Source organism: Pezoporus flaviventris, unplaced genomic scaffold (assembly GCF_033815535.1).
Source record: "Pezoporus flaviventris isolate CSIRO_AGI_PZ_B2104156 unplaced genomic scaffold, CSIRO_AGI_Pfla_v1 ptg000025l, whole genome shotgun sequence".
Lineage (NCBI taxonomy): Eukaryota > Metazoa > Chordata > Aves > Psittaciformes > Psittacidae > Pezoporus > Pezoporus flaviventris.
Genome location: NW_026892573.1, coordinates 11754749 through 11781510, shown reverse-complemented (window position 1 = coordinate 11781510; position 26762 = coordinate 11754749). Strand labels below are relative to the sequence as shown.

The window sequence follows — 26762 nt, the reverse complement described above, 5'->3', positions numbered from 1 at the left end:
TCTAGAGATCAGCATAATTGTTTGTCCTTCTTTGTGTGTTTGTCACCACTTTGTTCCTTCAGACTCTGTTGTCTGCATTCTTTATAAATTTTCCTGATGATCAGAAGCAAGTTATTGGCCCATACAATATGACATGAGAATTAACTGCATTAGAAGTCTGTGTTTCAGGTACTACCATAGCTAAAAGAAACATCTCTATTGCTGCAGCCTCACTCTCACATTTACTCACTGTCCTTTCTGATGTCTCATGTAAATGAAAATTAATACATCTTGAGAGATTTCTGTTTTCAGCTTCCACTTTCTATTTTTCCTAATTTGAACTTCAGTGTCCTAATTTTTTTCACTGAAATGAAATCATAAATGTTTTAGGAGTTGGAGGTTTTCCTTAAGAGTGTGTTTATATTAAATATACCTTTCTCCAGTGCCTTAAGAAGAAAATAAAAGCCATATAAATCAATCCCTCTTTTCTGACAAGGATGTTACAGTTTGAACAGTTTTTTGAAAATTCTTCTCTGGAAATTTTGAGGATCATTATTCATTTGTTGTCTTCTGATAGTTTTTTCTCGCTTTTCATTTGTATCCAATTCTCTGTTCCTCTTAGGTTTGTCCTTCATTATTAATGCAAGACCATTAGTAACATGATCATAGGAGAGAAACTGTGTTGGCAGTTTTCTTTTTGCTTTTCAAAGGTGACTCTTCTGTTCCTGCTCTGATGATTAGTGGTAGTATTTTCTCTTACTTTGAGTTCCTCCATGTGCTATTTCAAAGTCCACATGAAAACTCTTCCCCTCTGCCCAAACCTTGCAAAGCTATAACACAAGTACTAACCTCTGTAAAAGTTTGCAGGTTTATGAACTGCATTCATCCTTCACAAGTGTAAATAACTCCAATTTTTTTTTTCCTTCCTATTTTAAAACCTTTTACCATTCTCCAGTCTCCACAGGGAAACCTGTGTGTCAACTAGTATGTAATCTCCTGGCAACTTGTGGTGCATATAAACTGTATTAAAATTAAACTTTTTTTTTTTTTCACCTTTTTCTGCTCATAAAGTAATCATGGAACCCCCCAGATCAGCCCTAAACTTCACAGATTTCTGAAGTTCACTGCCTTAAACAAAAGTAGCTCAAATTCACAAGTTTCAAAATATTACAGATTTTTTAACAGGTATTTTTGCTATCCTGTATTTATCTATCCGTAGTTATTCATATGGATTTTTTTCTCTTCCCATCCACTTTCATAGTTACTTCCTACTAGCTTCCAGTCGTTGATTTTCTTCTCACATCTGTTCCTTTCAAACTTACAGCTTCTCTCTTTTTTCCAGCTCAATGTTGCTTTTTCTTCACCAGTCAATAATTACACTTCAGACCTTTCATCTATATTTTTCAATTTCTTTGCCTCCCAATACATTGTCTTTATGGTTTGCCATTTCCCTGTATCATGAAAAATATTGCTGGAAGAAACCTGTCCTGCTGTTTCACTCATACTCCAGTAAAATTATTTCAATGAGTATTATCTATTGGTTACGCGCTACTACTTTTTTAATTTCTCACTACCTAGCTCTAGATGTTTCTATCAAGTCCTTTTTCATTTTTAGGACTCTAACTTTGACTACATTTCTCCTCAAATTTCATCAATCATTCCTGTTTCATGTCTCTTCTCATTTTAATTTTTCACATTTGGCAGCCCTACACAGGAGGTTCAAAAAATACCTCTCATCTCTCATGTCATAGAATCATAGAATAGTTAGGATTGGAAAGGACCTTAAGATCATCTAGTTCCAACTGAATACAGCAGTGCCTGGGATTTAAGTTACCTAGGTGGGCTGCTGTGCTCTCCACACCATCTCCTTCAGCTGTCAGTGACCAGGACACTAGCTGCCTAAACAAATTTACAGGGAGCTCCTCTGCTTTCTTTCTCATTTCTGCCCATGCTAGTTTGCTGCGCTGTTTACAAATACAAGATAAACTGAAGAAAAAGCTAGTGGTCACTGACCATCCAGCCATCCCTCAGGAAGTGCTATCTCTTACAATAGCCTAGGCATCCCTTGTTTGCCCACTGCCACAACAGCATCCCCCAGTATGCCAGTGCCCTCTCCACCAGCTTCTTACGTTCTTCTTTATGGGCTGTCTCCCTGCTCTTATGTCACCTCACCAGTCTGTGAACATAACGTTATTGTATTGTGCTGATATACTTCCCTAGGATGTGTCCAACCAGCTTCTTTCAAAAATTACAATATGAATTGAGTCACTCAACATTGTATTCATAAAAAAACACCTTTTAAAATATTAAATGTGACCTATATTTCTATGAGTACTTAGCATCCTTGTATTTAAATGGTAAGCTCTTTTTCTGACACTTTTTCCCTTCTGCTCTGAAACTCTGCCAAATGTGTACTGATGCTTAACAATTATTATTCTTCTGCATGTGTACTTAAAATAAAAAAAATATTGTTAAGAATGCCTAAAGATTTTTTAAACTCCTATTTATAAATCTTTTACTATCTTTTTGAATTTTCTCTGCATTAGGTGTTCCTCAGGTTATTGACATCTTTATTTTAATATGTGTGGGTGTTTCCTGGTTTTAGTATTATTCTTATTTTTCAGTATTTCCAGTTTTTTTTCTGTGATTCTCTAGCATGCTTTTTGGAAAAACATAATAGAGCTTTGTGATTTTTGTAGCAAAAAATCTTTTTTGTGTAGAGTAACTATACTAGTTATGCTCACTAAGGCTTCTGATACTTATTTCTGTTCATGTGCAATAGGGCTTTGTTTTGTTTCAGAAATTAAATGCAGAATATGATTTTTGAATACCTGTCTCACCATCTTGATAAAAACAGTAGTCACTGTTTCAGTTTCAAGCACAATCAGAAAAGTCTTCACTCTAATACAATTACTGTATCTGCTGCTATACTATTTGAAACAGTATTTGTTCTTTCACTGGTACAAAAGACAATATTACTTAGATTTTCTGGCAAATAGATTTATATTTTGGCTTATACTTTTTAACTGTAATACTGCATAATAATTACTTGGATTTTTTGTATTTTAAAGTTTTATTTTACTTTCAAAAAATACATAGATTTTTCTATCCTTCATATTACCATAGGGAAATGCTTTATACTTTTGTAACAAACTTTTTTTTTCTTATTTGTCAAAACACAGTCACAATTCCACCCTGTGAAAAGAATATTTTATTTTTTTTTCTTTTTAACATATGTTACATAAAAGCAACAAGGACTAATTCTTGAAATTATAGATCATCAGTCTCTTGCCTTTTCTATGCAGTTTCCCACTATTACAAAAGCTATGGATTCTCTGACATCCTTTTAATTCTGTGACCCACCTCTTCTCCCAAACAACTTTTTCCCCTTCCCCCATGCCTGCAGGCTTGTTCCTCTTCATTAACATATTCAGACTTAATCTCTTCCATCTGGCAGCCCATCCTTTGGCCTGCGGTCTAAAGATCTTTTATGAATATGTGTACTGCTGCTCTCCACTGTTTGTATTTGCCTTTAGTTGCTGTAGCTGTAGGTGACACACAGCAAACTGTGTTTATACGTTAACAGGGACTATGTTTCACAGCCATGGAGCTGCTGTCACAGATGCTGACTGCCCACAGGGTGCACAAAGGCTTGATATTTAGGATAGATGATATTCATAAGTAAAAGACAAAAACCTTCCCATACACTTCATCAGAGCTGTGGCAGTAGGAGTTAACAGAAAAATGTTTCCAAAAGTTGCCTTGAAAAAGTTCAAGCTGTAGAAATGTTGGGAAAAGGCAGGGAGGACTTTGCTGCACAGGCCTGCTTGATATTCCTCCATAATTTTGCTGGAAAGGCACTACACAATTTTTCCTCTACAATGGTAATAGATTTGGTTATCTGAAATACTTTGGTCTGTCTGAGTAATCTTTGTCCCCAAATATGTGGAAGGTGTGTGTGGTACAGGAGCAAAGAGAATTATACAGAATTCTGGGCAGTTCTGAGTTTTAGAACAATCTGACTTTGGGAGACTTCAAAGCTGTTTGCTCTAACTTATCAAAGTCCACCTTGGCTACCTTGGATAGCATAACACAACTTTCCATCCTATGCTGGTCTTTAACAAGGTAAAATGCTGTTCCAAGCAGGGGAATGCACACAGCTAACTGTTAAGTGGGCACCAGTGATGACAGTGGCAGTGAAACATAATTTGTGGTCCTTCAGTAAATGTAGTAAAATAGGGCTTTTTCCACTGAAACGTTTACATTTTGTGTCTGTATTAACTCTGTGAAAGACTGCAAATCTGGAATTCAGGTTTAAGTTTGCAACATGCACACCACTCCAAACAAGTTTTGTAAATCACTGGTTTCATGCCAGTCCTCATTATGGTGAGAAAGGTTTATACTGGATTATATTAGAGTTTGTAAGGAAATTTTCTTGAGAGTTAAACTGACTGTGCAGACTTCTTTGGATCATGTGTTTTAGGGTGCATTTTAAATAACTGTTCAGTTAAATGGATACAGATATATTACTTTTTTTGAAATATGTAGAAGTAGCTCATGAATGATGATGTGAACTTTTAGTTGTTAAAAAAAAAAAAATTCATTGCAGTATGCTTAATATGCACTTTTTCATTAGAACAAGCCAGCTTCAAAATGTCACTAAACTGGTATAAAATATGGGGGAATAAGAAATCACACAGTTGGTGTGGAAATAAGGATTATTAATAATATACATTATTTAACAATGTCAAACATATATTGTACTTGTTGCAGAGATAAATTACTAAAATTACTTGATTTAGACAAGTCACTTCTAGGAAGAATGGATTGTAGCACAAACAGATCTGGACAATTTGCAGACATGCTCTTTTCTAGACTGACTTGTGCCTGGTACAGCATTAGAAGTTGTTTTTCTGCTTGATTTACAGCCATCATTTCGAATTACGTTTCAGTTACCTAAGTTCCTGAAAAATCTTAAAATCTGAATAATATCCACAGGATTAGAATATAAGTATTTCTAAAGTACTGTAATCTAGGGCTAGACAACTTAATACTGATTCAGTCCATAGCAGTGGATTTTTAAAGCAAGTTAAATTCTTAGTTTTAGGTGGCAGCTTGTGGCCTCAGTCTTCTACTTACTAAAATTTTTTAATCTAATTAAAAAATGTAATAATATAACTTCTTAGGAAAATCCCACTGGTTTATTTGTCTGTAATGCAAGTGATGAATCTCAGCCATTCAAAACTTTCTGTAAATATAGCCACCAGATTTTCAGGTGTCTGCTGTCTTGCTAACTATAGGGTAGGAGAAACTATCTTGTCTTTTTATTAAAGATGTTGCTCGAAGAGACAAGAGTAAATCAGACAGTAACTGATTACGATTCAAAAACCTTTTCTCCAGGGTTCAGATACCATCTTCCAATAACCAGAAGTATGTAATAACATTGTGGGATAGACTCCTGTAGAAAACCCTGTGGAGAACTTCAGTTGTGTTTTAAAAAGCCATATAATTTGTGATTAGGAATAACGTTCATGTTCTGTTATCTCTAATTTTTTATTTTGCACCATCATTACATATTTCAGGCTTCGATCTCTGATGAACTTGAACCTTTTTTGGATCCCCAAAATAGACTTTATCCTCTGACAATTTCATCACTTCTTTACTTACCACTTCCTTAAAATAGTGACTTTAAAAAAATAGCAACTTCATTAAAAGAGTGACCTGTTTTACTTTCATCTGAGAATACACCTTATTCTTCAGACTGATCTAAGGCCCAGTTAGAATTAAACTTGGCTAGGGATGTGAAAGGTAACAGGAAAGGATTCTATAATTACATTGCAAATAAAAGACAGACTAGGGGCAACGTGGGCCCTCTCTGGAAGCTATCAGGAGAACAGGCTACCCTGGGTTTGGAGAAGGCTGAGGTTCTCAATGACTTCTTTGCCTCAGTCTTCACTGGTAAATGCTATGGCCACACTGCCCAAGTCTTGGAAGGCAGATGCAGGGACTGTGAGAATGAAGACCTTAGGCCTGCTGTAGGAGAGGATCTGGTTCGAGACCATCTTAAGAACCTGGATGTACACAACTCCACGGGACCTGATGAGATCCATCCGTGGGTCCTGAAGGAGCTGGCAGATAAAGTTGCTAAGCCACTGTCTGTCATATTTGAAGAAACATGGCAGTCAGGTGAAGTTCCTGATGACTGGAGAAAGGGAAATATAATCCCCATTTCCAAGAAGGGGAAAATGGATGACCCAGGGAATTACAGACCAGTCAGTCTCACCTCTGTGCCTGGCAAAATCTTAGAGCAGATTCTCCTTGAAGGTGTATTAAGGCATTTGAAAATCAACAAGGTGCTTGGTAACAGCCAGCATGGCTTCATTAAGGGGAAATCCTGCCTGACCAGTTTGGTGGCCTTCTATGGTGGGGCTACAGAACTGATGGGCAGCAGTAGAGCAGTTGACATCATCTACTTGGACTTGGGCAAAGTGTTCAACACTGTCTTGCATGACATCCTTGTCTCTAAATTGGAGAGACATCAGTTTGATAGGTGGACCACTGGGTGGATAAAGAACTGGCTGGATGGCTGCACGCAAAGAGTTGTGGTCAATGGCTCAATGTCTGGCTGGAGACCAGTAATGAGTGGTGTCCCTCAGGGATCGGTGTTAGGACCGGTCTTGTTTAACACCTTTATTGGTGACATAGACAGTGGGATTGAGCGCGCCCTCAGCAAGTTTGCCAATGACACCAAGCTGTGTGGTTTGGTTGATACGCTGGAGGGAAGGAATGCCATCCAGAGGGACCTTGACACACTTGTGAGGTGGGCTGATGCCAGCCTTATGAAGTTTAACCATGTCAAGTGCCAGGTCCTACACCTGGGTGGGAGCAATCCCAGGCACAGCTACAGGTTGGGCAGAGAAGAGATTCAGAGCAGCCCTGAGGAGAAGGACTTGGGGGTGTTGGTCGATGAGAAAATGAACATGAGCCGGCTGCAGTGTGCTCGCAGCCCAGAAAGCCAACCATATCCTGGGCTGCATTAAAAGGAGTGTGACCAGCAGGTTGAAGGAAGTGATCCTGCCCCTTTGCTCTGCTCTCATGAGACCTCACCTGGAGTATTGTGTGCAGTTCTGGTGTCCTCAACATGGAAAGGACATGGAACTGTTGGAAGAAGTCCAGAGGAGGGCCACGAGGATGATCAGGGGATTGCAGCACCTCCCGTATGAAGACAGGCTGAGAAAGTTGGGGCTGTTCAGCCTGGAGAAGAGAAGGCTGCGTGGAGACCTCATAGCAGCCTTCCAGTATCTGAAGGGGGCCTATAAGGATGCTGGGGGGGGACTCTTCATTGGAGACTAGTGACAGGACAAGGGGTAATGGGTTAAAACTTAATCAGGGGAAGTTTAGATTGGATATAAGAGGAAATTCTTTCCTGTTAGGGTGGTGAGGCACTGGAATGGGTTGCCCAGGGAGGTTGTTAATGCTCCATCCCTGGTGGTGTTCAAGGCCAGGTTGGACGAGGCCTTGGGTGATATGGTTTTGTGTGAGATGTCCCTGTCTATGGCAGGGGGGTTGGAACTAGATGATCTTAAGGTCCTTTCCAACCCTGACTATTCTATGATTCTATGATTAATGAAATTAATGGATTACCAAATTAAAACACAGAACAATTTAAAAATGATTTTTTTTTAATTATTTGAATATTTCCTAATTTCTTTAAAAGTTTTTATTCTTTTGTAATTGTATCTTCTTATCAACCTGACAGCCTTTTTTAATTAATATTGTGGAGACAAATGTAATTTCAGAGAACTCTTGTGCTTGAAGTGTTTTCTTTAACATCTTTGCTTCTGTTCCATCATTATTTACTCTTAGATGAAATTGAAAATGAAAAATTTTTAAAATTATTAAAGGGAAAGCCTTAAAAAAATTACTGTCATAAAAAACTTCTTAATTGTCTTTGATATCATCAGTTTAAGATCTAGACTTGGGGAGTGCAAGGAATCTTTAAGCTCTGTCTTTTTAGCATGGGGCAGTTACCTACTCATTTTTGCATTCATATCACATATGGGTCAAGTCACAGTAAAATTAATCAGTGCTCAGTGTAGGAGGAAAAATTGTGGACTGATACTTCAGGCTAACAGGACATGTCTAGCAGAAATTGTACCATACCACAAAACCAAAATAGGTTATTTTCTTAGCAAAAGATAACTGGCACTCAGAATAGCAAGATATTTCTGTCTCAAAGCATGCAGGCAGGAGCTCAAAGTCACTGCCTCACCTTTACACAAGATGTTCTGAATTGTTCTCGATGAGGAAGCAGCTCCCACTGAACTCTGGAAGTTGCCTCCTTACTGCTTGTAGATAAGTAAAATGCCTGCTCTGCAAGGTAGCAGTGAAAGTAGGATCTTCATACAGACTCAAGAAGCATATAGTGAAGATGTCATTCAGAATGCAGAAAAGGCCAACACTGACTAAAAATTATGAGGTACTGCTTCTTAAAATTTGTAACTAGAATTTATGCTGGAACATCCACTCACCTTTGTGCCGTGTGCTCCAGAACTGATCCAGGTTTTATGACAGCCATTAGTAAAATTGGACAAGAACTCATGCAAGCACAAAAAAAAAAAAAAAAGGATTAAGGCTGTAAAAAATGAAAAGGTCTGTTCCACATTATAGCATAATTCTGCATTTTCCCTGGAAGAGGCTACAAGCACGTAGCTTCTCAAAATGAAGGCAATATAGAAAACAGCAGCTGAAGTGACGCATGGTAAAATCTAGAAAAGATATAGCCCATACTTATGAGTTGAAAACTTTCCTTTATTTTTTCATCTTTCTTTTGACGACACACCTCCAGGGTTCTGCAAATAGACTTAAAGTGGTTTAAAGCATTTGTTCCTTGGTTATGATATGAAAGGTCATGATCTGCAGAATCATTTTAACTGCATTGTGTGTTCATTTAAGATTTTGCTATTAAGGATGCATCCACAAACATTCTGGGTATTTGATAGTAATCCAAAAACTTTTTTTTCTAATGCTGGCTTAAAATACAGCTTTGCCCAAATATCTCACAACATACTTATAAAATTGACGTGGGAGATGTTAGTGTTGATAAGGTCAAGAAGTTGTCTGAAAGTGGAGATCGTAATTTCTTTAGAACCAAAGCTGAATACCAGATGATTATATATATGATTGTTTTGACTTGAATATAGGTTAACTATGGCTTCTGTCAGTCTACAGAACTTTAATATGGCTTTTGAATGTAAAAAGGCAATGTAATGCAAAGATGGCCATGGCTGTTAATGGCTTGTATTAGCTGGAAGCTATAAAATCATCCTAGTACTCTGTTAGTGCTGGCATAATAATTTACCAAGACAATTACCACATGTTGGAATTTTTTTGCTGCTCTAATTCAGTGTTATTAATAATGAATAAAACTGCAATTTTCTCAGGTTGCTAGGGGCAGTAGGGAATTATTTCAATGAATATTTCAGCACATTAGTTTAATCATAGTTCCACAAAATTCAAGTGGGCAATATTTTATACTTCTAAGTTCAGTCTGCTAAGGGACCATAGTCATTAAATTGCAAACTATTTGCACTGAGGTTCATTCTGTGATTTACAAGACTTGTTAAAAACACTGTAAAAGAAAGCAAGCTGTGCCATTAATACTTGTAATTTGATGCTGCATTTGTTAATGGGCTCAGCATGATTAATGTTTTTAGCAGCAGGCAGAGCATTTTGAGGCAGGCAGAGCTGAGGTTTATAATATATAAATGCATGTAAAGAATCGTTAGAATATTGTATGCTTTAGTAATACATTTTTTCACAAGATTGTATTCCTGAAATAGAAAAGCAGCAATGAAATTATACTATAATGTATGTAAATACAGTTCAAGCTGTGGTAGGTGCTGATGTGTGTGTTCTTTATTTCGCAGCCAACTGCATGACTTCTGGCGCTTGGATTACTGGGAAGACGATTTGCGTCGGCGGAGGCGATTTGTTCGCAATGCTTTTGGGTCTACTCATGCTGATGCTCTCCTAAAAGCTGCTGTGGAATATGGTCAGTACTAACTCCTGCTTAAAAATATAGCTTATGATGGTTTTTTTTGTATCCATGAATCCCTGAAAATCATGTCCTTTCCTTTCTAAAGACTGTGCTGAGAATTCCTAGGACAACATATTCTTAGAAAAGGAATTCTTTCAATTCTTATACTTTAATGAACCAGAAGACTTGAGCTTGTCAGCTGTAGAATTATCTGACCCCGAAGAGATTCACGCTATACCTCTCTAGCATTCCCAGGTGCTAATTTTGAGACACCAGTAAAAGTAACTCAACTTGCCTGTCTGGAGTGACAGAACAAAAGAGTTAGGCCATCAAACTTATGTGTTGTAATAGTTCCATTCGAGACTTTTCATGGATGAGGAATTAACTGTTTTTAAATACTATCAGAAGTTTTATCCTGGCATGAATAACCTCAGTCAAAAGTAATTTTTTTTTCCCTGCAAATCATGACATACATAAGAACTTATTTATAATCATTATTTTAAGGATACTTACGCTTTGAGTAGTGAACTGACTACAAAGGAGGCTCTAGAAACTTAAAGATTAGATGATGTTTGATTTTCTTGGAGAGGTAGCCAAAGTATAAAAGTAAAAGGAGAAGCATGCTTACAAATTCCCTTATATCATCAAAAAGTTTCATATGTTTAGTGACTTCTGTACAGCAGACTGAATCTGAGTACTCCAGAAGTCTAAAGCAAATATATTTCTAATGTTTAAGCTGGGGTATCTCCCTAACATATCAAGGAAAGCAGTTCTTTAAAGAACATTATATTTTCTGTCCTTCTTTTTTCTCTACTCAGTCCTAGTCAGTAGTACTGAAAAAAAAAACAAAACAACTGTGTTTCTTTAGCATTTAGGAGTAAAAACTTGAAGTAATCTGTACAAAGCAAGTTGAACCTTTCAGCTGATCTGTAGCCAAAGGCCAATGTTGCCAGAAGTTCTGAATGTGATAGACTCTGTATGACCTACACATTTCACCAGCTTTGCAGGCTGTTGAGGCAAATAGCTGGGATTCAAACAAGGTTAGGCATACAAATGAGTATATGTGTGTGCAGTTATACTAGCTAGTGTAGTTTAATACTTACTTAAACATGAAGACTATCATGCAGGTCTTCAGTCATAAACTGTTCGTAAGTTGGGTTAAGGAAGATATTTCCCCCAGTAGTATATAGCATTTCATATTTGACAAAGGGTTATATTCACCGTGTTCTTCCAAAACATCAAAATACAGATCTTATGAAAGGCAGATGCAAAACTGTGCTAATTGCTATGTTGGTTTTGCCAGCAAATAACCATCAAAAGCATGGGTTTTACATGTTACACAGGTATAAGAACACTTAAACATATTTTCAAATTTTTATATTAAACTAACATTAAAATAGGAAAAAATCTGATTTATATGCTATTGCAAAGTTTTAAGCCTGGGTATTATCCTGTTTTTAAAATAACAGTAGCTTTCCATTTACTTATATGGACTTGTTTCATGCCTTTAGAGCAGGCGTGTTTTATCTTTGGGATAAGATTGCACTCAAAGGATGCTGAAAATGGTTTGGGTTCTGTTTGGATTTATTATGAGGACTATGATACAGCTTGCACTTTAACAGTTTCAGCATGTTGCAGAGATTGCCTCCATTTATGTAGTTCTGTATTCTAGTTTTTTAATGCAGGTGACAGCTGCCTAGTAGTAGAGCTAGTCTAAAATACAAAGCTACAAGAAAAACAAATAGAAAAACTGAAGTGGTTTCATACTGGATTGTTTCCATAGAGTCATAGAATAGTTAGGGATAGAAAGGACCTTAAGATCATCCAGTTCCACCCCCCCCTGCCATGGGCAGGGACACTTCACACTAAACCGTGTCACCCAAGGCTCTGTCCAGCCTGGCCTTGAACACTTCCAGGGATGGAGCATTCACAACTTCCTTGGGCAACCTATTCCAGTGCCTCACCACCCTTACAATAAAGAACTTTTTCCTTATATCCAATCTAATTTCATGCTACTCACCTGTTAGTGTATTCAACAAAGAGGAAAATTAAAGTGCAGGTGTATTTAGAGGTGGTGTGCATCAAACTTAGTGGTTGCATAAAAATCACAATAGAGTGAAGTTGTCTTGAATGCAGAATTAAAACAAATCATTCTAACTTTGGACATGTATTAAAATTAACATCTGGAATTTTAAAACAGCATGCATTAAAGTTATAATTTGTGGATTCTATCTAGATGTACTTACTTTTGAGAGGCTTAAGCCTTTGGATTTTAATACTGAAACTTTCTAGCTGACCTTTCTCTGTAAGAAAGCATCCTTAACACTGATGATATTTTTATGCCTCTTGGTGTTACTAATGAGTTGAATAATTTATGAGGTTGTCATGTGAAATGGATTTGGTGCAGTTTGATGTACTTTTAGCCTCTGGTGTTGCAATGTGATTAACAAAGAGCTGGAGGCAGATTTTTTTCCACAGGCTTTAACTTTCATTGGGGGGGGGGGGGGTGTTTATTAGATTTGTTTTGATAGTTCTGTTTGAAACAGTTTGGTAGTACAATGCCCCTAGCTTCCCAAACTAAGCATGATACCACACTACAGAAAGAAATTAAAGCATTTTGAAAAAATCATAGTGCATAGTTTTCCAGTAGTAGTTTTGCTGGGTTTTTTCTGACCTCAGACATTTTGTTTGTGAGAAATAAACTATTCAACACAGCAAAATTTGTTGGGCTTTTGTTATATTAATAGCAATTTTTCGCCTTGACTGATACCTCTAGTACAAGTAAAGCTATTTTGAGCAACAGTAAAATAGTGGAAACATCTCACAAGTTTTTGTTATCTGCAATGACTGTCAGTTATCATTTAGGACTTTGTGCATAAATATCACAATGGAGGAATGTTTAGTCAAAGCCTAAGTCAGAAAGCTCCTCAGTGTCTACGATCAAAGGCATCAGCTTAAATAGGTCTGATCAGGCATTGCAGAAGAGGGCAGACAGTTTCAGCTGAGCAAAAATCACAGAGCAAAGATGACAAAATTAATCAGTCATTTCTTTGGCAGTAAATAATAAGATGTGCTGAGTACTGCAGATGAGAGAATCTCCAGATACCTTGGAGATGTGCCTGCATAACACCTGATTTATCTAAGCTTTTGCAGCCATCAAAATATGACCTTGATAAATAAAAAAGTGTTCTACAGTCACTCTAGTATTAAATCAGAGTTGATGGTGGATGTATGGATACTGTAATTATATAATACTTGCAATCATCAAGGAACAGAAGAGTCTTGGAAATTAAAACTGTATCTATGATCTGTATGTTTGTTTTAGAGAAATTACAACAAATGATAAATTCTACCTTAAAAAGATTATTTAAAAAAGGTTATAATTTTAGCTGATATGTGACTACTTCCTGTAGGAAACATTTTGTATAATCTATTGGAAAACAATATTGTATAATCTATTGGAAAACAATATTCTCTCAAAAAATGTCTACTACAGGGCAAGTGACTGAAGCTTCCATTTGACTACAGTCTGTTAGTCAGCTGTTGTGTCTGATGTTCAGATGTCTGGTTTTGATAAAATATAATATACATACATATATGTATGCGTGTGTGCATCTACGGACACACATATACACGTATATGTGTTTGAAGTGTCTGATAAGTAAAAAATATTGCAGTGAGAAATTGTAACATATTTATATGGCTATATACAAGTGTTTAAAAAATTATAGCTTATTCCTATGGTTAAGCTGTACTTTGAAACTGTAGGTACATCCAAGTCATAGCAGCTTTTACAGGAGATGTACTGGAGAAATTTTGCCTTTGGATTAGTCTCCTCCATTTCTAAGATTTGGTATAAGGCATTGGATTTGTCTGTAATCTGTTAAAATGACTTTCATATCTAGATTTAAAATTCAAGCATAATTGGTTCAGCATTGCATCATCTGCTGCACCCTTTTGTTTTAGTTAAATTCTCACTTAAATGGAAATATAGATTAATTTCTTCCTTTTGTGAAGCTGAAGGGATACTACTTCCTGCAGTATCAAAATGCAGGCTATAATGGGATTTTGAACTATCTGGAAACTTTACTTAGCAGAGTTTTAATTTTATAGTGTCAATGGATTTTAAACAGTTTTTATTTGAAGTTTAGATAACATTTCAATGTAATTGATTAAACTGTAGACTGAAAAGAAAGAAAAATGGATTGTATAAAACATTATAAACTCTACTTCCCCAAATTTTGCTACCAATAAATGCATGACATATGCAGATATGACCCAGTAATTCTGTACATGTGGTGAAAGAACTGTCTGTTCCAGTTAATCACCTTAACAGTTTGCAGTCATTGGAGATTAGTATAGATGAGACACTACTGTACCACCCTGCCAGTGAGACAGAATACTTCTCAACAAAGGTCATCTGAAGAGCAAAATAGTTAATCTATTAAGCTTTGGTCCTTCAGTCTTTGAAGATTGTGGTTCACAAACCATTTGCACATATAGGGTGTCCAAGAAAGGCCACATTTTCTAGTCTACACTGGAGGAAATAAACATGAATAACTCTTTGCCCATGTTCTAAACATATGTATGTTAGCTGGTCAAATATTTCTAGTGTCTGTGCTCAAGAATATTTGGGCTTTAAGCCGATTATCTTTACAGATCCTGAATGCTTAGAATGAAAAAGAAAATAAAGAAAAATAGAAAAAAACAAAACTATAAAAGAAAAAAAGCCTTCATAATGCTTCATTATATAATGTATAATACGTTCAAGTTTTGAAACAAAGCTGTAGCTATGTCTTACATGTGCAATATGGCAATTGCTTTTGATCTTGCATATTTGAAGTTACTCATTCCATTATGCATTTGGACATCTAATTAGCAACTTTATTTCAAGAGTGGTCCTAGCTGAAGCAGACTGTATATCGCCCCTTCAGGGACTTGTCATTAGTGCTTTGAGTTTCAGCAAATGTTGTGCATGGTCATCATCAGGAATATGGTTTCATTATATAAACAATTAAAAAACATCAGGTTTTGAAATCTGAAATGTGCAAATCTGAAATCTGCTTTCATAAAAGCAGCTGGATTTTGATAGACTTTCAAAGAATTGGAGGCATGATTCCTTCAGGCTGCTGAAGGATTTCTATTCACCGACCATTTAGCTTCAGGTAACCACTACCTTGCCTGGGTTCCCTGCTATGAAACTGGAAGTCTGAAATCCATGGCAACCCGTACTCAAGTCAGAGGCTGTCTTCAGAACAGGGACTCTGGGTGTTCCTAAAGAAAGATTCAATTTTTGAGGGTCCTCAGTATTAAAGAAAAGTGTAGCAAGATGGACTTTCAGTAACTGTAACTCTAAACAATAAAGCAAACCTTCAGTGTTGAGAAGTCCAGAGCAGTTGATTCCCGCAGCTCTTGACTTCCATCTCCTGAACTGCTGAGCTTCCTGCCTACTTCAGCCAGTCTTAGAACACAATGGAGGCAGGAGACTCCAGAGAAACTGGTAAGAAGATCGCTTAATTTGGCATGCATCAAATGTTGTTCCAGAAAGCTAAGTCAGTTTTGCAAACTCAACATTTTCAGATGATAGACATTTAAAGAAATAAAAGTGTCCCATGGACTGAAGATATCAGTTTCATCTCTCTTCAGAAGCTTTGCTGTAAAATCAAACACCTTAATCTAGGAAGTCTGAATTCCCACCTAAAAGCTAGTCTTCATTTCCAGACATCCTGAATTTGGGTTTCTACACTTTGATATATTAGGTTCTTGGCACTAACGGCATTGCTGACAACCTAGAGGTCTTTTTTGTTTGTGAAAGTGCCACCATTGTTTCCAGTAATTTCAAGATTGTGAAATAAACTCTGCATAAATTGTATATATCTAACAGCATTCATTTACTTCTCAGCTTCATAATGTCCTCTAACTTCATTATCTTCACCCTATCTTTTGTCTGTGCATATTGAATATGCCTACCATATTTCCCAAACTGTTTCAACAAAACCAATTGCAGATATATCTTTAAGAAAGCAGCATTTTTTAGTAACTAATGCAGAACTGAAAGCAAATTGAAGAAAACTGATAGAGACCGAATCATTACCTGTAAGAGTTTTGCTAGCAGGCCCACTGGGTGCATAAAACCCAGTTACTTTGCTAGGTGTATCTGCAGTGAGAGCATTCTGGATGTAAGAGATTAAAGACCTAATTTAGCTTTCAGTTCTGTCTATGAAATACTGCTTTCTATACTATATCTATATGAACAGATTTGCTGTCATAGTTGAGTTTGTAGATCTTTCTGTAGGCTTCTTTTACTTCTAAACTGATCAGATACTATTTAGATAGTCCTTGTTTAGCTCAGGGGGAAGGCTCAAGAGGGCCATCTAGTTGTGTGTAAATATCTCTTGGGAGAGAATGAAGAAGATGGTGTCAGACTTCTCTCCCTAGTGACAGGACTGTAGGCAACAGACACAAACAGAAATACAGAACATTCTATTTAAACGTAAATTGAAACTTTTTTTTTTTTCCCTGTAATGGCAGTCAAACAATGGAACAGGTTGTCCAGAGAAGTTGAATAGCCTCAATCATCAGAAATATCAAAAACCCAGCTTGCCAAGGTCCTTGGCAGCCTGCTTTAACTGACCCTGCTTTGGGCAGAGGATTGAACTAGACAATCTCCAGAGGTGCTTTCTAGCCTCAGAGTTTCTGTGATTCTTATAATGGAGCCAGAGCTTAAAGTAGACAATTGCCAGAACTTTTTAAAACTCTAGATTATTTGTATCTTGATGTTCAAGATTGATTTTATGTAATTTCTCGTGAGCTTAAAAATAGAGCAGAAAAATTTGATTAATACTAGAAATGCAATCCATGACAAGTTACTTTAATATTCATAAAATTTTTTTGAGACATGCAGATTTACATATCATATCATTGCAGAATTACTGAGGTTGGAAGTGACCTGCTCAAGCAAGACCGCCTACAGCAGGTTATCTAGGTCTCCAGAAAGCTTTAACTACCACCAAGGGTGGAGACTCCACAGCCTCCCTGAGCAACCTATGCCAGTGGATGGTCACCATCAGTCAGAAAGTGTTTCCTAATGTTCAGAGGGAACCTCCTCTTTTCACTTTTCCCCCATTTCTTCTTGCCCTGTCACTGAAAGGAGCCTGGCTCTATCCTCATTGCACCCTCCCTTCAGGTACTTACAGTACTGGTAAGATCTCCCCTGAGCTTTCTCTTCTCCAGGCTGAATAGTCCCATCTCTCTCGGCCTTTCCTCATATGAGAGGTGCTTCAGTCCTTCATCATCTTCATGGCCCTTTGCTGGACTCTCTGATGTGTCCATATCTCTCTTGTATTCAGAAGCCCAGAACTTGACACAGCATTCCAGGTGTGGCCTCACCAGTGCTCAGTAGATCATCTGTATCAGCCTGTTGTCAATGCTTTGCTTAATGCAGCCCACGATACCATTAACCTTTGCATCAGGAGCACACTGGTGTTTCATGTCCCACTTGCTGTCCACCAGGACCCGCAGGTGCTTTTTTACAGAGCTGCTTTTCATCTGGGTAGCCCCAGTATATACTGGCACCTGCATCTTGAACACTGCCAGGGATGGCGCATTCACAGCTTCCTTGGACAACCCATTCCAGTCCCTCACCACTCTCACAGTAAAGAATTTCTTCCTTATATCTAACCTAATTCTCCCCTGTCTAAGTTAGCTCAGTATATGAGCTAACTTGCACACTGTGAAATCTCCAGTGTATTCTGAATTAGTTTATATTCAAACTGTGTGCCTGAAGAAGTCACAAAAATCTGTGTGGTTTTCTAAGTATAACAATTTAAGATTTGCATCTACAGCCTTATAATTGTAGCCCAACAGTGCCATCCACTGCTTCTCCAAATAAACTTCCAAACATTTCATCCTCATAGGGTTATAGGGAAAATATGACAATTGTGTCATCTTAATATTTTACATGGTAATTGTCAGATACAGATGAAAATGAAATTTGTTTAGAGAAAGTCCAGGAATAAAATCCTACAACAGGTATTACTTGGAGGATCTGCAAAACAAAATCCTAATCATGAGAATAATTAAATCTGAAATACTAGATTTAATTTGGTCTTTCTAGTACTTCTTAGCCCTGCCCCCCCCCCCAATTGTAAGTATATTCTCATTAAATATATCTACTGTTATGATAATTCTCATTCTTATAACTCGTAATATAATGGAAGACACCTTCAAGGTGTAAACTGTAATGGAGTACTGCACACTACTGTCCTGAGTTGTATCGAGCACTCAGTGTCTGACCTTCTGCTGTTTGGCTAGGTGACAAAAATGAGTTACAATTGCATCCCAACAGTCTTTTGCAGTCTCTAAATGTCTGCTCCCTGTTATATGCTATTTCTAGCATAGGAATTTCTATAGCAGCTTTATAATAAGTTTTAAGTACAGATTCATGAAGTAGTTGAATTTTTGTAATTATTTCCTCAAATCTTGAATGTCAGAATATTGATACTGACTCTTATTCAGGCTTTTCACAGAGCCAAATAGGATATGAAAACTTTTGTTTTCCTTCAAAACCTCTGTAATGGTTTCAAATGCCTTTCCTCTGAGATTTGCAGGTTAGCTGGCATGACCTGGATTTTAGCTACTGTTACAGGTCTGAGCTAATAGATTTTACTGTAGAACTTTCTGGCTTTTTACCAGCAGTTAACTACTTCTATTTCTTGCTTCTCCATCTGAAAGCCTATGACTTCAGAATGTTCTTGAAGTAATCAAATTGGCCTGCAAAACCATTCCTAAGACCTAAATATTGCAACCATTGCCAGTCTTAGAATTCTAGCTGCATTTTTCTCCTTTCACTGTTACATTGTCACATGAAAAGAATAAACAATATTGGTCTGTTCTGCAAAATTAATGTACTTACTGAAACCCGTAAATTACTATGGTGTGAAATGTTTTCAAACCCACATGAAGGGTGTATTTGTTCTATTAATTCAGTTCTATTGTTAATTGACAAAGAAGTAGAAGTTACTGACCCATGTATATTCAGTGCATCTCAGAAGCATTTTGGAAGAACATTCTTTCAGTGAAAGTCTAATAATAGTCCTTCGGGACACCTTTCACAGATGGGTGAATGTAGCTCTTGGGACTCAGGTTTCACTGTGTGCTTTTCTTACCTCCTATTTTCTGTGGTTTAAGACTCCATATTAAGGAGTAACAGCACTATAAAACATCTTTGGCTGGTTAAAAGTGCAAAAATAGTCTGGTTTTACATTTTCTCCACTGTTCTTATTCCTGATGTCTGTTCGACTGCAGGTCTCTGTTCTCCATTTTGTATATGAGTAAGTGAAAATATATATATTTTTTTTACGTGAAACAAATATTTAGTAACACGCATAACTGAGTAAAGAAGCCAAAGCTGGATGACACAGGTCTAAAAATGCAAGGTGAAGTTCCATTTCTGCCTGTATGGAGGATGGTGTTTAATGAAGACCTGGCTGGGACAGCCTGCCAAGCACATGTCTGGAATGGAGAGCCATTAGTTCATAGTACAGATTTTAAAAGACTTTCTGGCAGCCAGTAGGAGGCATGACAGGCTTTCAGGCAATGGGCTCAGGTTCTGAGAGCCTCTGGGATATTTGCAAGGTAAAGATTAAGTCGACAGGGTCAGATTGCAAGAATCTTGGATATAGGTGACTCCTTGTCTCTCACAAAGCAAATGGAACCCGTATGTCCAGATTACAAAAATAAATTAATTCATTTTCAGCGACAATATATATTTTAATATGCCTAAGTATTTTTACTGATCTTTTTACATTGCGCTACTTTACATTTATCACAGAAAATCTATTTCTATTATATCACATTAAAATTATCATAGAGGTTTTATGTAAATAGTAAGACTTGGACACAAAAAACAAAGACTTATGTATGTGTGCCCTAGCTATTCCGTATCACTACAAGTACTGCGAGTTCTTCAATACCACTAATTTTATTTTACTCATTTTATACTGTTTGCTTTGAAACACACACAAAAAAGTACCATTGTAGTGAAACCAACTGGAAAGTTTTATGAGTTTCAGCATTGTGCAAGGTACAGGTAGGGAAGCAGAAACATCTGGTGAAAGCACCATATTAAAACCTAAATACATTTTATGGAAAAGTTCTCAAATATACCACTAACCACCATGACAAGGAAGAGACACCTTGTTAAGATTTTTATCAGCCAGCATGTTATACACATTTCCAGTTACATACTTAATTTTGTTTTCCACATCATGTATGCTACATCATTACATGACTTTTTTCTTATCCCTGTTGTATGCCTAAAGAGTTTATCTGCCAACTTATTTGTGTAAAGCCCTGAACATCACCTACAACAGATAAACTTTCCCAGCTCAAAGAACTATGCTTGATGCATGTAGAGTGTTTTTATTGGTGTCTCTTTTGCCATACAGCACCAGTCATTCAATCCTGTGCCCTTAAAAAAGGTGATCATGTTGCCTAAATAGCATCTCAGTTCCAGTCTGAATGGAAAATAGTGTTGCTAGTGCTTGCAAATTTAACATAGACATAGACATTTTACAGTTATCCCTGCAGTTGAGGGAAGGTTTGCATTCTCTTACAATCTTTATGAAGCAGAATCAAAGACATCAAAGGCCTCACGTGGCAGTTTAATGGAAAGTGAAATAAAATACTGCTTTCCTTTTTTTCTTTACTGCTGACTGCTGCTAAGATTTCTGTGAGTTAGCTCTCCTTAATACTCATGCAGGCTTTCTACCTGGGGCAGTGGTTACCATTTACCTATTTCAGAGGCAAAAATGTGAAAATCTTCTTGATTATCTCATTGAGCTGTTTCAATAATAGGCCCTCAGAATCTACTTTATCTCAGTGATATTTTGTGTACCGCTACTATTTCACTTTTCATCTGCATGAAACAAAGATGTTTTATAACTGCAGATACAGTTTTAAAAAATAAACAACAAAAGCAGAGTAAAATTCTGTCCTAAATCACGTAAATAGTGAAGATTTGATTTTAATTGCATAGATAATTGCTCTCTAAATAGATATTTTTATAGATAATTGCTATTGATAGATAATTACTATGTCAAAGGAACTTTGTTTACAGAAGCCTGGCTCAAATAGAAGCGCTGTCGCTACTAGTGCATAGACCCTTAATAGCACTAAGAGTTAAACACAAATATCCCAGTGTTAGGTCCACACTGCTGCCTCACAAATGTGTATATCCTGTGGGTGCTGCCCTTTGTCTAGTGTTGCTGTAGGCATTGATCTACACAAAAATAGAAAGTTTTTCCCACCAGTTACTGTTGCTCCTGAAGTGAAAATTATGTATGCCAGTTTTAAAGATGCACTGATCTGAGGGAGAGCGAAATTAAATTTGTGCACAGTAAAAGACAAAGTACTGTCAAGTAAATCTAGATGTTCTAACGACAGTATTATATTGGCAAATTTATTATTTATATATAATGGGACAATCCTTTTAAGAAACAGTTAAAGGAGACATTATGTCATGTATAGGAGATTTTTTCTGTGTAAAGACTGCATAAGATGTTCCTTCTCTATGTCACAAAAGAGCAGAACTTCATTTAAAAAGATTACCGTTCTAGAAAGCAAAAATCATTTCAGATCTGTTGGCAAATGGGTTTCTCAAAGCACTGAGCATGAGCCGTTGAGGCGTTCTTCTGTAAATAAGTAGTCTCTATAGAAATTAAAACAGTTGCCTAACTATACTGGAATTACAATAGCTACTATAAAATAATTTTAAATTTACTCCCTACACCTTCATTCCCTGCACTAGAGAATTAATTTTTTAGCTGTCTATTATGTCTCTCTACAATGGCTGTTTCCAAAGAGCTGATCTTGTTTGGATCTGATAGCAAAAACTTAAGTGGTGAGGGGCAAAATTTTCTTCTAGCAAAGACATAATCGACCAATCTTTGGCCACAGAGAAGGAGAGCTAAGAAATTAGGAGACAGACCAGAGTATTAGACATATATCTTTCTTTTGAAAAAAAAATATAGGAGTTTGGACCAGTCTCATGAGTTGAAGGCTCTAATTTTTAAATGTTAGGTAAAGAGTTAGAAGTGTTAATGTAGAACACCCCAGTACAGGAGGTAAGATCACATTTCTCACATGCCACTGCATTGCTATTGAGCTGCTAGCATGCACCAAGCATTTTTATTTCCAGAGAGCATATAATTTCTTCCCAAGTCTTTATTGTCATTAGCCTTTTCAGATAGAGTGTTTTTGTGAGCAGGAAGCAAAATTGAGGCTAGCATATGTGGGCTCAATTCCTTGGGGTGGAGTGTGCCTCTTTAGAAGTCCAACAACTTTGATCCTGTCTTTAAGCTCCGCCAGCAGCTAGAGTCAGAACATGGCTTTTCCTGGAGAATGTGTGCTTGGGTTAGGCATTTCAAACTCTGAATTAATTTAAAACTTTCCAGACGTAATCCAGACCTGAATGTTAAGACATTATCTATTCTTCACTTATATTTTATCTTAAAAGCGCTTTATCAGGTGCTGTTTCAAAAGCACAGAATACATTGTTTAGCAGATTTATTTCATTATTTCATTATCATGCCATACATATTTAAATTCAATAACCTTTTGCTTCTTACCTTATTAATTACATTTTTCTGTTGAAATAGTTCTATTACCCTCTTCTGTGGCCTGCCTTAAGAAACCTTTGCTTATATGTGGATATTTTGAATTAAGGACAAATGAAATTCCTTTTTGCTGTCAAAACCAAATTGTGAAAACGCATTGCACAGCTTTTAAAATCAGTACACTCTATTAGCAGACCTGTCAATATAAAAAGTGCATTCCATTTCCACCTCTTGCTCTAATAACCTTTTCTATGTTACTCAGAGGCAGTTCATATAATCAGAGTATATTGTCAGCTTACTGGAGTTGGGGAAGCATGAAATGAAAATTGCGTTAATATTGATCCAGTTCTCTTACTTGCAAGTGTCCTTGATGTCCTTTCCACTGAGCAATAACTGTTGGTGTGATGTAGTTATTTTCCTCTCAGCTATTACTGTACTTCTGTAAAATAGCTGGAAATACAGTTAGGAAAATTTTATTGCTCTTGATTATTTTTCTTGTGTATCATCTTTGCCTGTTTAAATGATCCACAGTGTATCAGAGAATTGGTTTCTTTCTGCAATTTATCAAACTACAGTATGCACCGAGAGGCTGCATCTCAAACTGACAGGGATTTGTAAAGGTCAGCAGTCATGAAATATGAATCCATTCTTGTGTGTACAACTTACAGTGGCAAGCTACATCTTAATCCAAATATAAACATTTGAGTGTTTTAAATTCCCATTAGAAGGACTACTTCTGGTTCCAGTCAGAATGAAGACTGCTCTTCAGGAACCTGAAATGCCTTGTAACGTTTGATGGCTATTTATAGTCGGTGCTGAATTAGTGCAGGATCCTTTCTCATATGTTCAGAATATCTGAAATCTCAAATAAATATAATGCTAATAGTGACTACTTCTAAAAATCAATTTTGTAACCACTCTGTTCTCCTATCTGTAAACTAAAAAAATAACAAATGCCCAACATGGTAACTTTATTTTTATGTAGGACATTTTACATAAATATACAATACTTTAACTACAAGCACTTATTGTTTTAAAAGCCCTCAGCCTTATCTGAGAATTGTGTTCGTTTCGGTCTTGCCCTTATTGTCTCCTCATTGGTATAGTTTATGTCAGTCTCATTTTTACAATGTATAACTCCTGATAATTTTTAATATGAAAACATACACAACAGTATTTATTTACAAATGACTCATATAAAGAAGATCATTTGGTCAGATATTAGGTATCAAAATTTGAGAAAAAAATTTATGGAATGTCTATGATTAAATTTTAAGGTATTTATTATAGAAAACTGAAATATGATTTGGTTTTACTTTACATGGAGTGATTTCCAAAACAAATGTGTGCAATTTTTACTTTCTATTCAATTTTCATAGAATTTTCTAGAATTCATAGATTTTTTTCTCCCTCATTTCTTCAAAGATCCTTAATAATGAAAATATTATTTAGATTCCTCTGGCTTTTATTAAATCTGTTAAAACCAGCCTTTCTTTAATAACAGTCACTTCTCTCATTCTCTAGGGAAACTTAATTATATGCCAGTCAAAGCTGCTGGTTCCAGAAACACATAGCAATTTAAATAACAACTCTAGCAGACACAGGTGGGGACAGTTCATCAAGGTATGCCAGCCCCGGTCTGCTACTCAAAGCCAGAAGGCCTTCTTCTGAGCAGACTCAGGGATACCTGATGTGTGTTTCCCATGGAGCAAATGCAGTCCCAGGAGGGCTGGCTCTGTATCCCTGCAGAAAGATGCTAGGCTGGGGTGGAGTGGTCGCCATGTCGATGATTTAATCTTGCTGGGTTTTGTAGAGGTCAGTTTACAGACTCCCAAGCAGCTGCTCTCCATAACTGTGACTGCTGCAAGGGTCTGGTGCCTAATCAAGTTAGTAAAAATTAGCAATGAAAGCAGGGGTTTAAACTGTTGGAATATATAAAGCAGGAAGATTATCTAGCCAAACTTTTTCAAAGTATTTTCAACTATTAATAATGTTGGATGAATGAAAAAGTAGGAAATAGTGTTGCATTCTAATTCTGTGCACACATCATCTTAGTTATTTCTGTGAAAGTTTCTTTGATAAACAATCACCCCAAGGAAAAGCTTAGTTCTTTCAAACTGTTGATAAATTCTGTTTTACCTGCAATATAATTTCATGGTTCATATCATGACCTATCAGGTAGCCTCTTGTGAGGAACTAATTCTGAATTCCTTTATTTAATAAAATATTAAAAACTACCTTACGTGATTAAAATCCAGCAACAAGAAGTGTTCTATAGAGCAGCACGTACCAGTGATCTGCAAGGAGGAAAAAGCAACTTAATCCTTAAAAGTTTCTGAGGAGAGCTAAGCTTCACAAACACTGTACTTCAGCTGCTATAAAAGAGAGGTTTTAATTAAATGCAGCATTTTACTGTAAAGAGAACAGACTTTACTTATGTCAAAATGCTCCTTTAGAAGCCACATAAAACTGTAAAAGACAATATATGAAAAGGGTTCCTTATAGAAAAGAAGAACACCATCCCATGAAGCAGATTTCCAGATGTTTGGAAACATTAGAATTTCCTGTCAGTATATTTAGGTAACATTAAAATGAGGTTAACTTTCCATTCTGCCATCTCTCTTCAAAGATCAAAGAGCACTCACTGCATAAATTGCCTTATCGGTAATTCGTTGAAGTAAACTATGGAAACAACTTTATAAGAAGCAGTAGTCTCCTTTTGTTGGTTACAGTATTACCAAGAAAACTTTCCTTAAAATTAACCGTATTTTTTACCTCATTTTATACTAAATACAGAGAGAAAAAAATTTAAAACACTATATTTGAATATATAATAAACAGATAGAAGTAAATAGTGAACTGGAAACTCCCTGTGCTCAACCAAATTGTAGTATTTAGTGTATGACCTAATAAGATAAGCATACATAAACATGAATGTAATCAAAAATATGTTATGTTTGTACTGCTAATTTAAAAATTTTATTTAGGGATAGTTTTTGTGACTCTGGACAGTTACAGTGTTGTTACAATTTAGACTGAATCCCTAGAACCTGTTGCGACCTACAAAACACCACAGGAAATTTATTGACTTAATTGAAAATAGGCAAAAATTCAGATGTTACAATAACAATAACACACACCTCCAAATTGTTTAGATATTGTCCGTATTAAATAATCCTAGAGGCTGTAGCTTCAAAATAACATGAGATTCTTCAGTTCTTGGTAAATTATTAGGTTTTTATGGGGGTTTGGTATGTTTTTTTTTGTCTGCTTAACAATTTCTGTTTAAGAAAAAGTAATGCTACTGGAAGAGAGATTAGTAAATTCTTGACAATAGTGTATGATTTTACTGTGCAGCTCATATAACCTTTCAGAAATATAAAATACCTTCTTATGGAAGTAGGAGTTTTGTAGAGGAGTGGTGGTTGATTAATTTCTTTAAAAGATGGGCTCTTTTCAGTTACCTTGAAGCTACTGCAGGAAGCCAGTTTTTAACATGCACATCTAAAAAAACATTATCAAGGTGATAACAGGTAACAAAAGACATTTTTGTTGGTTTTTTTTTAATAGCTTATCTAATCTTATACGTACATTCTCTTCAAGTATCTTTGAGACAGAGCCTTCCAGTTTCAAGAAATTAGAAAGCATCAACTTCATTTGGACTTCAGTATGAGCCAAGTGACTTATTTCTGTTGAATTATTTGCAAAATTAAGAAATATTTAGCTGCTTTTTTCAAGGCTTCTCTCCAAATCCCGGTCTAGAAAAATATCCCTTGAGAAGCAGCTTGATAAGGATAAGAACTGATAGCATCTGCAAATTCCAGACTGTATATTCCAATGTCAAAATGTTGCTTTCTTGAAATTATGTCTAGTTTCAATTTACTTTGTTCCTATTTTAATGGATTTGAAACATATTCTAATTAGACTTAGGAACTGACATTAGTACAATTCCATACCGTGTCTTTAAAATAGAAACTCCTTTTGTCCCAAAGAGTTTTAAATGGAATATCTGAAATGGATTTAATTTCATAGTCATTTTGCTGGGGCTTTGAAAAAAATGATTTTAGGTTTGATTATTTTTTTTTCCCAAACACACTGAAATATTAAGTATTCATTTATTCGTCTCT

General features: G+C 36.3%; 1 protein-coding gene across 8 annotated transcripts in view; it reads left to right on the top strand.

Annotated features, from left to right (window-relative positions):
- The window catches only part of NBEA (neurobeachin), a 506232-nt gene that overhangs the window by 305095 nt on the left and 174375 nt on the right, over positions 1-26762 (top strand). For all 8 annotated transcript variants that reach the window (XM_061457520.1, XM_061457513.1, XM_061457519.1 and 5 more), the window contains one exon: positions 9909-10033. In XM_061457520.1, coding sequence (XP_061313504.1) covers positions 9909-10033 — 125 coding nt within the window. The remainder of the gene's footprint in view (positions 1-9908; positions 10034-26762) is intronic.